Source organism: Leguminivora glycinivorella, chromosome 4, assembly GCF_023078275.1.
Source record: "Leguminivora glycinivorella isolate SPB_JAAS2020 chromosome 4, LegGlyc_1.1, whole genome shotgun sequence".
In the NCBI taxonomy this organism is placed as follows: Eukaryota; Metazoa; Arthropoda; class Insecta; order Lepidoptera; family Tortricidae; genus Leguminivora; species Leguminivora glycinivorella.
In genome coordinates, this window is record NC_062974.1 from 1,789,746 (window position 1) to 1,803,414 (window position 13,669).

The following is a 13,669-nucleotide window of genomic DNA, read 5'->3' on the forward strand; positions in this document are numbered from 1 at the left end:
TGTGTTTTGTAGCACATGTGTTTCCTGTTTACACTTTATCTATTTGTCCTTGGTATACGTAAGAAGTAAAAAGAAATCATTTCCTCCTTGCGTGCATTTGCCACGGCTCATGGGGGCCTGGGGTCCGTTTTGACAACTAATCCCAAGATTTGGCGTAGGCACTAGTTTTTACGAAAGCGATTGCCACCTGACCTTCCATCCTAAAGGGTAAACTAGACCTTATTGGAATTAGTTCGGTTTCCTCACGATGTTTACCGTCACCGAAAAGCGATTGGCAAATATCAAATGACATTTCGCACAGTAAAAAAAAATATTTATTGCAGACAAAAGTCCATCGAAGATAGAACCCTTAGTACTAATAACCTTAAAGCTAGGGTTAATATTAAGGTTATTAAAAACAGATTACAGATTAGTCCGTTTTTACATTATCCGATCCGATATCGGATGTCGGAAGGATTTTAATGGAAAAAATCCAAGATGGCGCCTGTAATGTATGGGATATCGGTCTGACATCCGACATCGGATCGGATAATGTGAAAACGCGCTTAGGGTTATTAAAAATGAACTAACCTAACCACAAAATTAAAATTTTGAAAAAACCCCGACCGCGACATAGTAGACCTATTTTCATGAAACATAGCTAAGAACACTCCCGACTAACTCAGCTTTCAGACAAAAAAAACTTTATCTAAATCGGTTCATCCGTTCGGGAGCTACGATGCCACAGACAGACACATACAGACATACAGACAAACAGACAGACAGACAAGCACACAGACAGACACGTCAAACTTATAACACCCCTTCGTTTTTGCGTCGGGGGTTAAAAATAGGTATTTTTATATAATCGTCCATACAAAAAGAGAAAATGTTTTTAACACTATTTTCCATTCTTAAAATTATAGGGTTAATTTCACAGAACTTAATTTAGATAGAAGAAACAAATTAATATTTGTGTATAGGGGCCGAGCGTGTCAAATTTTGTACTGAAGTTGATTCTTGCCTGTAATTTTAAATATGTCTCAGGCTCTTGATTGTTCATAATTTTTGTGTTGTTGCAATTGAATATCACGTAACGAGGTTTTTTATGTTTTGGTTGACTTCAACTTACAAAAATTGACGCCCGAAAGCTGCAAGCTGCGAGTAAAGACGGACAACTCAGTGGATTTCACTGAGTTCATTTGACACGCTAAGTAGATACGTTTGCTTGATCTATGGTATATATGACATCTGTGGTTAATTTATTCAACATTTGAAATAGATTTAAACATCCTTTAATTCGTTTCAGAACCTTAAACCTTATTAATCTAAGTTATAATAGGAATATTATGCCGATCTCTTCGGCTCCAAACTTCGACTTCAAAATCAAATTGATTTGTTAAAATCAAAGACATTATATAACTCCGTATAGACAGATAAAGTCTAAGAAAAAAACGTACCTTAGTACCATACAGAAAAAGGTACGGTGGCCTAGATGGCATATTATTACCTACACCTTTGGGGTACGCTCAGCTAGATGGCGCTAATATTAAAATTTCACATGTCGAGCTAAGAATATGGACCAAATCGTCAAAACTGAGGTTCAAAAGTTTTAAGCCTGTGTCAAGAGATGGCAGTCTATGCATTGTGATTACACATTTTACTTCGACAGTAACTCTCTATAATACTCGATCCTCTTTGGTTAAAACTTAGCGGAATCAGTTTTCTCACGACAACATTTTATCAGGAAATGCAGTGTTAAAACTGTTAAGTAATATCAAAATCGTTGCCAACTTAGTTTAGTCTGGCTTTATAAATCACCTCTGTCTGAAGTTCAAGTACAAAAGAAAATAGCACTTAGAAATGCGTTAAAGCACCATCGCCCACGATCTTGTTATCTTTAAAAGCTTTAAAAATTTCCAACCTGTGTTCGTTGCTTTTCTTTTTCATAAAAAATATAGTTTTAATTTTATTGATGGCTTATTTATTCCATAAAGACGTTTAAAGGTCGTTACTACGTATAATACATTATTAACTAGCGACCCGCCCCGGCTTCGCACGGGTAATCCATATTTTAATATTATAAATGCGAAAGTGTGTGTGTCTGTTTGTTTGTCCGTCCTTCACGGGAAAACGGAGCCACGAATTAACGTGTTTTTTTAAGTGGAGATAGTTGAAAGGATGGAGAGTGACATAAGCTACATTTTGTCTCTTTCTAACCCCCCACTTCTCTAAAATGGGGGGTGGAAGTTTGTATGGAGCGTTGCGCATTTTCGAATTTAAAGCGAGCGAAGCCAAAAGCTAGTATACATATAAAGCTTCTCATGAATCATTATCGTATATCTTATCTTATATCTGTGGGGGCCCTTACGGATACACTTCGACCCATTTGACGACCGGTCTGGCTCAATCGGTAGTAAGCCGCGGTCCTGGGTTTGAATCCCGGTAAGAGCATTTATTTGTATGATGAGCACAGATATTTTTGTTCCTGAATCGTGGATGTTTTCTATGTAATATAAGTATGTATTTATCTATTTAAGCTTAGCAACCATAGTACAAGCTTTGCTTAGTTTGGGGCTAAGTTGATTTGTGTAAGGTGTCCCCAATATTTATTTTATTATTTATTTATTGGGATCTTTTGTGCAATTACCTTCTACGATCCTAAGACCCTTCAGCTATTCAGGAGCTTCTCGACCATCTCGATATATTTGATGATGAGGCTCATGGGCTCTCTGAAGTCCTTTGGTTCCAGGTAACCTGCTCCAAAGTTCTTCATTCTTTGTCTAGCGAGGGCGTGACATTCACACATTAGATGTCTGACGGTCTCTTCCTCTTTGCCACTTGATCTTAACAAAAAAATACCGGAGCATTTTCATTGAGCACGCGCGACGTCGATGGTATTCCGACGCAGACTGCGGGCCGCAGCTCGCTGCGACCGTTGGCTCGGCGCGGGGGTCGGCGGCGGCAGGGGCGGCGTGAAACTACCCTCACTTTCGGCATTATTGTCATTTGTAGGGTTGCACACTATACACTCACTACATCATTCGACAGACCCGATTTTACCCGATTTTACATGTTTAATATGTCAGTGTCTCACGGTAGTCTTATTATTAAAAAAATACCGTGTCAAACTCCGTTGCGTACTTTTAAATCTAAGCATTAGATGTAGAAGATAACCCCGAAAAAAAGTCCCACAATATGTATTTATTTGTTTAAATAAGACGAAGAAAACGTCAGACAGTCGTACAGAGACGTACTGTAATTTTAGTCGCCATGTTTAGATGTTTATCCCGTATGTAAATAGCATCCGAGCAGAATTCGGCTGGCACCGGATCAACTGATAAATATACAGTGTGCACTCGTAGTTGTTTTTTACCGGTAAGGATCGTTGAACTTTCATAGAGAGATTTGTTTTTTACAAACACTTGGACGAACAAATTGAAAAAGTTTAAACTTGGTGCAAGTTAAAAATTTCGGCAGTTTTCGTGAATTCGCCATGTAAGATATTGGATTATATTTAATTACTAGTATTTTATTTCTTTTAATACTTTTTTTTATTAAATTAAATCAACAATTCATTTCAAGCGCCTGAAATTACATAGCTAATTACTTTAAGGAACCTGTAGGTACTAGGTACAGTCGAGTTCAGAAATATGTGTACTATTTTTCACCTTATTGCAACGAATTATGGTACATTTCGAAGTACATTTCGCAACTTACATACCTACATATTTTTGACAGTAAAGGTGGAAACCCATTACACCATATCATGCTATGACCGTGCTATGAACGTGTCAGGCACGGAATGTAACGCGACACGGATGGCTATGCCCACTACAACGTGTCCACATCATTTCATATCCGGGCATAACGAGTTAAGTGACCGTAGTGTCCGCGTATCATCCCCGTAGCATAGACGAGTATAGTGACCGTAGTGTCCGCGTATCATCCCCGTAGCATAGGCGAGTATAGTGACTGAAAGAAGTATGACAACGCGTGTATAACGTGCTTCAAACGGTCACCATACGCGGTTATACCCCGTTTGACCGCCTGCACGCACCGTTCTATCACCGTTGCGTGCCATTCACGGAGCGTTTCGACACCGGCAAAATATCCTCGCCAACAATATTTGACGGTCCGTGCATGGCACGCTACGGGTATGATCGGTGATGGAACGGGCTAGTATGCATAGCCTCATACTTTGTAATACAAAGAATATTTTTTTGTCTGACACGTTCATAGCACGGTCATAGCATGATATGGTGTAATGGGTTTCCACCTTAAATACTTTTTGACTGTACGTTAGTTAGTCAGCAGCAGAAGTTCCGTAGCGGGCAAAGTGTTCACAATGATCCTAACACGCTCTTATTGTCTTAAAAATAAGATCGTGTCAAGTCCATTTTGAATACCTTGCCCGCTACGCAACTTCTGCTGCTGACTGTACCTACGAAGGTACCTGAAAAGATTTTCACACTGCATTGGCATCCAATGGATATGATTTCTCTCCCTCGGGAAATAAAAAGCAATTTGTTTCTTCGGTACGTACCACTACGTACCTTATTAGGCACTGCTCCCATCAAAGCGAGCAAGCGATGACCTATTGGCGATAGAAACGAACTCAAGGCAGTCTACGAGTATATAATAGTAGGTACATTGTGCAACAAGGGGAGGAAGTTGAATATTACGAGAGTAAGTTAAATCGCGACGGCTTGCCGGAGCGATTTAAAGACTCGAGTTAGTAATATTCATACTCCCCGAGTTACACACAATGTTTTTCATCACACTCGCAATGTAAAAAATATGTAAATAGATTTTAAAAAGTTAAGTACAGTACAAGAAATTCCATTATTCCCTTGGGAGAACGATTTTTCTATAAGTCACGCTCCGCCTGCGTGCAATAGCACATTTAAAGTGCGGGTGTGATGAAAATATAAGTAGTGTCTATCTTTTGTTCATTTCTAGCGCCAATAGCTCATCGCTTACTAGCTTTTGGTGGGACACAGTGTCGTAGCCGAATGGCATTTCTGCGACGCTAAACGAAAACGAAACGCCGCGAAAGGTAGTCTGGCTCTGTCGCGCCAATACGCAAGAGCGATAGGGATAGGTATCTACGAGCGCTTCGTTTCGTGAGCGTTTGTGCCATTCGGCTACGTCCCGTTAAGCAAGCAGAACTTGCGGTAACATTGCTCAATGCTACATCTGGGAGCTTGAAACTTACAATTGCAACGTTGCAACATTTGGGCAACGTTTGAGCCATATTGATGTTAAACGCTTTCGGCCGCGCTGTAGATAAACCCTGTAAGTTTCCCAGGGTGGCTAGCCGAATGGCACAATCGCTCACGAAACGCTCACGAAACGAAGCGCTAGTAGATATCTATCTCTATCGCGCTTGCGTATTGGCGCGACAGAGCCAGCGGCGTATCGCTTTCGTTTGGCGTCGGAGAAATGCCATTCGGCTACGGGGCCAGATCGGATTTTTACAACTTTCTATAACTTTGAATAGCAATGTTGCTGATACATTGAAATATAAACTTACTAGAAAGTTATGACGAAAACTTTTAAGAAGCTCATTTTTGTACATTGCAACAATAGCACATATGCAACTTGTGCGTAACTTACACGCTATTCATTACGGCAAGGTTACATTTACGATACACCAATAAGTTTGAAGTTTTATATTGTATTAACTTTTCACAGATACCTTTTAATAAGTTACAAATGTAACATTGCTTTAAATAACTCTTGTGAAGTTCCTTGCAAGTTTCATTTTTGTACATTGCAACAATAGCACATTATGCAACTTGTACGTAACTTACACGCTATTCATTACGGCAATGTTACATTCATAATATACCAAAAAGTTTGAAGTTGTATATTGTATTAACTTTTCACAGATAACTTTTAATAAGTTACAAATGTAACATTGCTTTAATAACTCTTGTGAAGTTCCTTGCAAGTTACACTTGTAATGTACCTAAAAGTAGCGTTCATAATGTTTCTGGTATATAACCATTTGGTATGTTGTGTCAACAAATCACTGTCAACTTACTATTTTAGTCAAAAAATAATATTGCTACAACTTGCTAGTTGCACGTTATGTGAAAGTAACTCGTGAATCGTTCGCACAACATTTCATAGGGATATTGCAGGGAAATTGATTTTTGTGGTTGATAGGACGTCGCAAATACAAATGCACGCAAGGTGCTCCGCGAGCTGCGTGCGGACCGCAGCGAGCCTGGACGAGCCCGCCCAGGCGCGCTGCTCTTCGTGTACAGCTTAATAACTAGAAACAAATAAAGTCAAAATACCACACACAAAAATCATTGATGTTTATAAAACAAAAACATGGATATACAGACAACATAATTATTTTTATTTCAATTTTTTTCTTTTAACCCTTTCGGACCGGAAAAACAGCACCATACTAATGTTAAATGATATTTATACTAATAGTGTTACATATTAGAATTGACAATGACATATCTATTAATAATACACAATAATAAATACACGCAATATAATAATACACGCAAACACATTTTAAAACATTGTGCGTGAATACTACTACTATTATTTAGTGCCCAAAAAAACGAAACAATCAAGGTTTTGTTCTCCACTGTTTCATTCTCCAAAACCTAACCAATCGTAACCAAATGTTTAAATTTTAATGATAATGATTGTCTGTGTCGGACTGTTTTGTTTTTTGGATAGTCGATGTCAGATTTTAATAGGTACCACGCCTATCTTTGCAGCTGTGTCAAAAAAAATATATCAAAAGAAACAAAACAGTCAGACACAATATGAAGGGGCATTCCACGAAAATGTCCTTTACGAAATACAATTCTTCTAATACTTTTGAAAACGCTATGAAAGCGATTTTGTGCCTGACCTTCTTTCATGACTTGGTCAAGAACTTGGCAGTATTTTCTCGAGCTTCACTGTCTTCACTGGAGAAGCTGCCTTACATACGTATTTCGTAAAGGACATTCTCGTGGAATGCACAAAAAACCAAAATCTAACTTAAAACTTAAGAAACCCAAGCAAGATGCAGTCGAGAACATTTGTATGAAGAAATGACTATTCCTGTTTCCTCTTAACTAACACGCACAAAAGTTTTCATGAAAACTTTCAACATTACATGATAAACATTTACATTACATTACATGAAAAACATTCAGATATAAATAAATACAACAGCCAATACCTGGGTAAACTTTAAATGTATAATAATCTTCAAAAATTAACAAAAACAGAGTAGTAGTAATAAAAAAAAAAAAATTAGGGATGTTACACGGGAAGGAAAACTTTAATGGTTACATGTTTATTACATATACTTTGGTGACGATTACAATCTAATTAAATCGTAATAACTTAATAAGTATTAGCAACGTGCGTGACAGAGTGGCGCTGATTGTCCTAAACTGACAACTGTTCTTAATTCCTTACACGTCATCATACGGCTGAAAGGTGATGTATGGAAAACATGCGAAAGAGTTGGTGTCCCCTTGAACCTGGTTACGAGGAATCTGGGGTAACTAATAAATAAATAGTTTGAGTTTACAAAAGTACAGGACAGTCTTAAGAAATTATAGCGTAATTTAGCCATTTCTTTTAAAGTACATCATAAATCATAATAGAGGAAAGTAAGTTATATTACATCCTTGGAGGAAATATATCTGGAGCCGCGTTAATGCTTACAAAAAAGTCTGCCGAATATTTGCGGGGGTGAGGAAATCATACATTCAAAAAATTACTCGCCCATAAATATTTTTGTCAGCTGGTATACACGTTTTAATAAGTACAAATTCTAAAAACTAACCCTGACCATTTCGCTCTATCTTTTTTGACAGAAGCCGTGGAATGCTGGAAGATTGCCTGTCCAAACAAAGACCCGCCCGAATTGCGCCATTCGCAGCATCAATGGGACGAGCCGCTCTGCTTGCTAGTACGTGATAATCTATATGAAACGGTCACTAGCCCTGCAGAGCGAGCTCGTCTCCTTGGTGGTGCGAAATGGGAATCCGGCGCATGGCTGCAGGCACTCCCTTCGAGCAATCTTGGCACCCTGCTCACCAGCAGTACTTTTAGGCTCGCGGTATCGCTGCGCTTGGGGGCGGCATGCGTGACCCCACACCGTTGTCACTGCGGCGCTCAAGTGACGAAGTTTGGTACCCATGGCCTCTCTTGCACCAAGAGTGCCGGTCGGTCGGCGCGCCACGCAAGTCTAAATGACATACTGCGCCGAGCCCTCGTCTCTGCCGGAACGCCGTCCGTTCTAGAACCTACGGGTCTAGCGCGTGACGATGGGAAAAGACCGGACGGAATGACACTGGTTCCCTGGAAGCTGGGTCGGCCCCTCGTCTGGGATGCCACGTGCGTGGACACTCTCGCACCGTCCCATCTTCCAGGGACCTCAGCAAGGGCTAGCGCTGCTGCCGAGGCGGCCGAGCAACTCAAGCGGCGCAAATATGCAGCTATCGACACCGGCTGCATGTTTGAGCCGTTTGGGGTAGAGACGCTTGGGCCGTGGGGTCAGGGAGCGCACGGCATTTTCACAGAGCTGGCCAAACGCCTAATAGACGCGTCGGGTGACCAGAAGGCTGGAGCATATCTTGCCCAGCGCATCGGCATTGCTGTTCAGCGCGGCAATGCCGCCAGCCTTCTGGGCACTCTACCGGCCGGCTCTGACTTAGGTTCTATTTTTTATTTATAGGGTTTTATTTTATAGGTAGATTTAGTTTAGTTATAGTTTAATTTATTAGTTCATAGTGTAGTTTTATTTGTATTAGTTTAATATGTAGGTACTTTTAACGTGAAATAAAAAACCCTTTTTGGATGCTTTTATAAGTACCTATTTAAGAGTGTCCTACTCTCTGTGGCGGCGCCACCATAATGAAATTCAACTAATTATATTGTAAAATGATGTAAATACAGTCAGTTCATCTTTACTTGTCCTATCATGTAAAACGAAACGTCAAATATGATCAAAGACAATTGACAACATTTCATATTTTTGAGTACTACTTTTTATTGTTTGGTTTGAAAGAACTCAATACTAAAAGATACACGTATTTTTTTATTTTTCCAAAAACTGCTATTTTAATGAGAAAATCCCTTCTTATTACTACTTCGAGCAGAAAGAGCGTAAGTTACAAACGTCAAGACACAGCTTCGTGACGTCACATGTGTTGTTTCATACATCTAAGAAAACGACAAAATCATTTCTAAAAAAATAGTTTTAACCGTCAACTCAAACAGTCCGGTATGTCTGGGGCCTATTTAATAATCGCGACAATTCGACTTTTTTGTCACTTTATGACAAATTAGTCGAAATGTCGTGACAAGTGGCGTTTAATAAAGATGACAATTAAGTCCAAATGTGACAGGTAAATACTGACAAAATTGTCGGGCTAAAAAACTGTTTAATAAATACGACAATTGTCAGGTTTTACCTGTCAAGTATCTTAGAAAATATCCTATGACATATTTGTCATGACAATGACAAATTTGTCACTAATTCCGACATATTTGTCACAACACAACATCGAGGCATACATATGAGACAAAATGAGGGTAATATCAGAAAAGTTCCTACCACAATTTAACTTTCGTTTTTATGTCAACTTGTTTGCTATTTGAAATGGACGTGAAGTTAACAATTTTAGGGCTCATCTATGAAAACAAAGAGGTTTTATTTGGCAAATTTAGTGATACTTTAACACACGAAATTAAAATAAATAAATGGAAGAGCATCACAGAACAATTGAAGGGATTGGGAGTATTTAACAAAGATTGGAAATATCTTCGTGACACAACCTGGCAAAACTGGAGGAAAAGGACAGTTGTAAGTACTTTATATATGTATGTCTACGACTACAATGAGATTATGATGTAATAAATAATAAATTAATTTATTAAATATCATAGGACAATTTTATATAAATCGACCTAGCCCTGTGAGTGAGTGAGTGAGCTTACTTAGAGAGTATTTTTATAAATTATTTTTGATCTGTTTTTAGGAAAAGAGAGATAATCGATTGCAGACTGGGTCAGGAGGAGGAAAAAAGTGCAAATACGATGATTCCGATGAATTGATCTTTAAGATAATAGGAAAAAATTCTCCGGTTCTAAATGGTCTTCCGGTGCCAGAATCATCAGGATCACAAGAGTCTGAAATATCTGTTCCAGATTCTATTCAACAAGATAATGGTACGCACCCGCATATACCGCATCAGCGGCCAAGAAGGAAATCGGCGAGAATATCAACCTGTGAGCCTGACACCCCAAATGATTTAATGGAATTAAAAAAACAAAAAATGGAATTAGAGGTCATGCTCTTACAAGAAAAAGTAGAAATAGCAAAAAGAGAAAAATATAAGTTAGATTTGGAGTTGCTGAGGATGGAAAAAGAACTAAATATAACAAAACCATCTAATTTTACAATTCCTTTATATTTACAAAATGTAAGTTTTGCTGATTCTGTACCAGCGGAACAAGAAAAGGATATTCATATTATTTATTCTGTTGAAGGGACTAATGATATTCTGCAGGAAGCGCTAAATAATACTATGTAACCAATAATAAATATAAGTTACTCAATCAAACAGTTGTATTAATGACTGCAATGTTTCAATAGCTTCCGGTTCAATTACTTCCTCGTCTCTTGCAACCATAGCGTTATCATGTTCAACAACATTGTTACTGTTTGAATTATTTCCTTGAACCGCATTGTCGTCGTAGGGAACGTAAAATTGCGAGCCTAGTCGTTTTTCTATATTATGTAGAATAATGCAAGATAATATTACTTTTGAAGCAATTATTGGCTGTAATCTCATATAATTAAGACAAGGAAATTTTTCTTTTATGATTCCTAGTGCATTTTCCACCATCCTCCGAGTAGATCTAAACGCACGCAAAAATCTTTCTAGGCTTGCTGTTCTTGGTATTTGTACTGGAATTCTAGGTGTCATGAGCCATTTTTGTAGACTATATCCACTATCTCCCAATATGATTGCATTGGGAAATGGTCTCCATCCACTTTCCCATTTCCGTGCTAACGAAGAACACCTCATCACTCGTGCATCATGAACTGAACCAGGCCATCTCGCACTTGCATAAAAAACTTCTAAATTAGGTCCGCATACGATCATGACATTCATGGAGTGATCTCCGTTTCTGTCAACAAACGCCGATTCATTTTGGCGAGGCGCATCCATTTGTATGAGAGATCCGTCAACTATGCCAGCTATTCTGGGAATGTTATATGCCATAAACCTTCTAGGAATATCGTTGCAATTATCGGGCCAGCGGATTTCTTCGCCAAATAATTCGCTAGTTATTAATTCACAAACACGTTTTATACACAGATGTACCGTCACTTTACTAACTCCGTGTGCATCTGCAATGACATGATACTGTGACCCACACCCCACCCAGTGTAATACACATAAAATTTGTTGAAGTGGTGTAAGTGCTATATTCCTCCTTGTTGCGTGTTGAAGTTGCTGTCCAATTTTATTGATTAAGTATTCTACGGTAGTTTTAGAGACTCGAAACCGTTCCATGAATATTCCATCAGTCACGTCGAAAGTAAAGTTTATTCTTGGTTTAAATATGCGACGTCGTCGTCGTACAATTTGCGCCAAATATTCATCGTCACTACTGCTATCGGTCGACGATGTTAACACCATTTTTTTAAGTTAATCGAACGAATTTAACTGCCGAATATCGTTGACATAGGATGAAGAGCCTGTCGAAAATCTCTTACAATTTGACAAATATGTCTACCTGTCATGACAATTCAGTGTTTAATAAAACAAATTTTACAAGTTTTTCCGGACAAATTGTCAATTGTCGCCTGTCAAGGGTAATTATTTATTAAACAGAAATATGTCAAATTGTCACGACAAGTCGACAAATTTGTAGTTTTTCCACCGTGACATATTTGTCATTGATAATTTTTATTAAACGAAATAATGTCAAATTGTCGGATTGTCACCTGTCGCCTGTCACCTGTCATTGTCGCGTTTATTAAATAGGGCCCTGACTGTCATATGTCACTGTCAACTTATAGTGAATGACTACGAACCATAGACTAAGCCATGAAATTTTTAATATCTTTGCTACGAACTGTGATAAGTGTCACTGTCAAACTCAAGTGACATCCCAACTGGAAGATTTTTTTGTTATAGTGGCAGCTCTAAATCAGCTATTTGACGTCACTTCCCCTTTAAACTATTTTTAAGATTTTTTATACTAAAAATACGGAAAAAAAATTAAAAAAAAATATTTATGTGATCTATCTGTGTGTGTATTTATGTGTGATATTTATGTGATTTATGTGATATCTCGAAATGGTTTTCGATTTGGGGATATTGAAAATTTTGAAACGTTGTCAATTACTAGTGATTGGAAATGTCGATAAAATGATGAATTAACGATAATTTGTAAATAAACGCTGCTAACGTCATCGGAGGATTTTTAATTTTACGTCACACAATATTTATGTAAAAACTATTTTTTTTTAGGTTTCGTCACATTTGCAACAATCTTATGGAAAAGGCTAGTACAGTATTCATTTTATAGTAACTTACCTAACATTAACATTAATACAACAAAAAATATACTGATAGTAAAATATTTATTGTAAAGAGGTAGGAAATAAAACGTAAAGAAGTCGGTAAAAAATCTGATAAATTATTGAAATTAATATCAACGCACTTTTTCAAAGCTATACATTCAAACTCAAACGTTCATATCGATCGTTCATAACGATAAGTTGTCATCCCAACATTATGACTCATAGACAATTTAGACTTCGTAATGTCAGGAGTTTTTGATGTCATCCGTTCGTAATTACAATTATTGATGAAAATCTTTTTAGAAATAATATTTTTCAGTGGTTTTTTGATTGATTTCAATACTTTGTGAGTTTATTTAAGTTTATCATAACATTTTTAGTGATGGTTAATGTGCAATTCCAGAGAAAACCCAAGGGGGGGGTCACGTGGTAAAGGCCCAGGGGGGGGGTCACGTGGTCTATTTGTATGACCAGCCTAGGCTCCAGGGGGGATCATGACCCCCATGCCCCCCCCTGGATCCGCGCGGATGATTTCCGTAAGAAAAAGATAGATAATGTTACTATGTTAATATAAAAACATTATTGAAAAACGGAGGGTTGCGCGGGAGCGTGGAACATATATCCGTCTCAAGTACCCGTACACCTCCTTACATAATTGCTCATACCGTTCAGGCAGAATTACTGAAAGTACATAAATTTATCAAAGCCCATTATTTCGTTTCCCGCTACAGGTAATCATAAACATCAGACGTACGGTCACGAAGTCCGTGACCCTACATATTGTACGTTATACCAAAGACCTATATAACTTCGTAAAGACCGATAAAGTCTAAGAAAAAAACGTACCCCAAAACCATACAGAAAAAGGTACGGTGAGCTAGATGGCTATACAACTTTGGGGTACGCTCGGCTAGATGGCGCTAATATTAATATTTGACATTTTAAAACATATCAAGCTAATAGATCAAGAGCCCAGGCCCGCCAGACCTTCCTCAAATTCTCAAGGATGAAACTTTGGGACAATGTAGAGTTCACATCGGCGTTTAATGTGTGCATATTTTCTAGTTCGGCCCATCGGCCAATTTTTTGCTATCAAGTGATGAAGGTGAA

General features: G+C 38.2%; 2 protein-coding genes across 2 annotated transcripts in view; one reads left to right on the plus strand and one right to left on the minus strand.

Annotated features, from left to right (window-relative positions):
- Positions 1-13,669, minus strand: part of LOC125225874 (protein eiger) — a 121,102-nt gene that overhangs the window by 46,684 nt on the left and 60,749 nt on the right. The gene's annotated exons all lie outside the window — the stretch shown is intronic.
- On the plus strand, positions 7,348-8,968 carry LOC125225875. Its single transcript, XM_048129752.1, has 2 exons — positions 7,348-7,985; positions 8,018-8,968. Exons 1-2 carry the CDS (start codon positions 7,941-7,943, stop codon positions 8,690-8,692), a joined length of 720 nt encoding a protein of 239 aa, XP_047985709.1. The 5' UTR covers positions 7,348-7,940; the 3' UTR covers positions 8,693-8,968.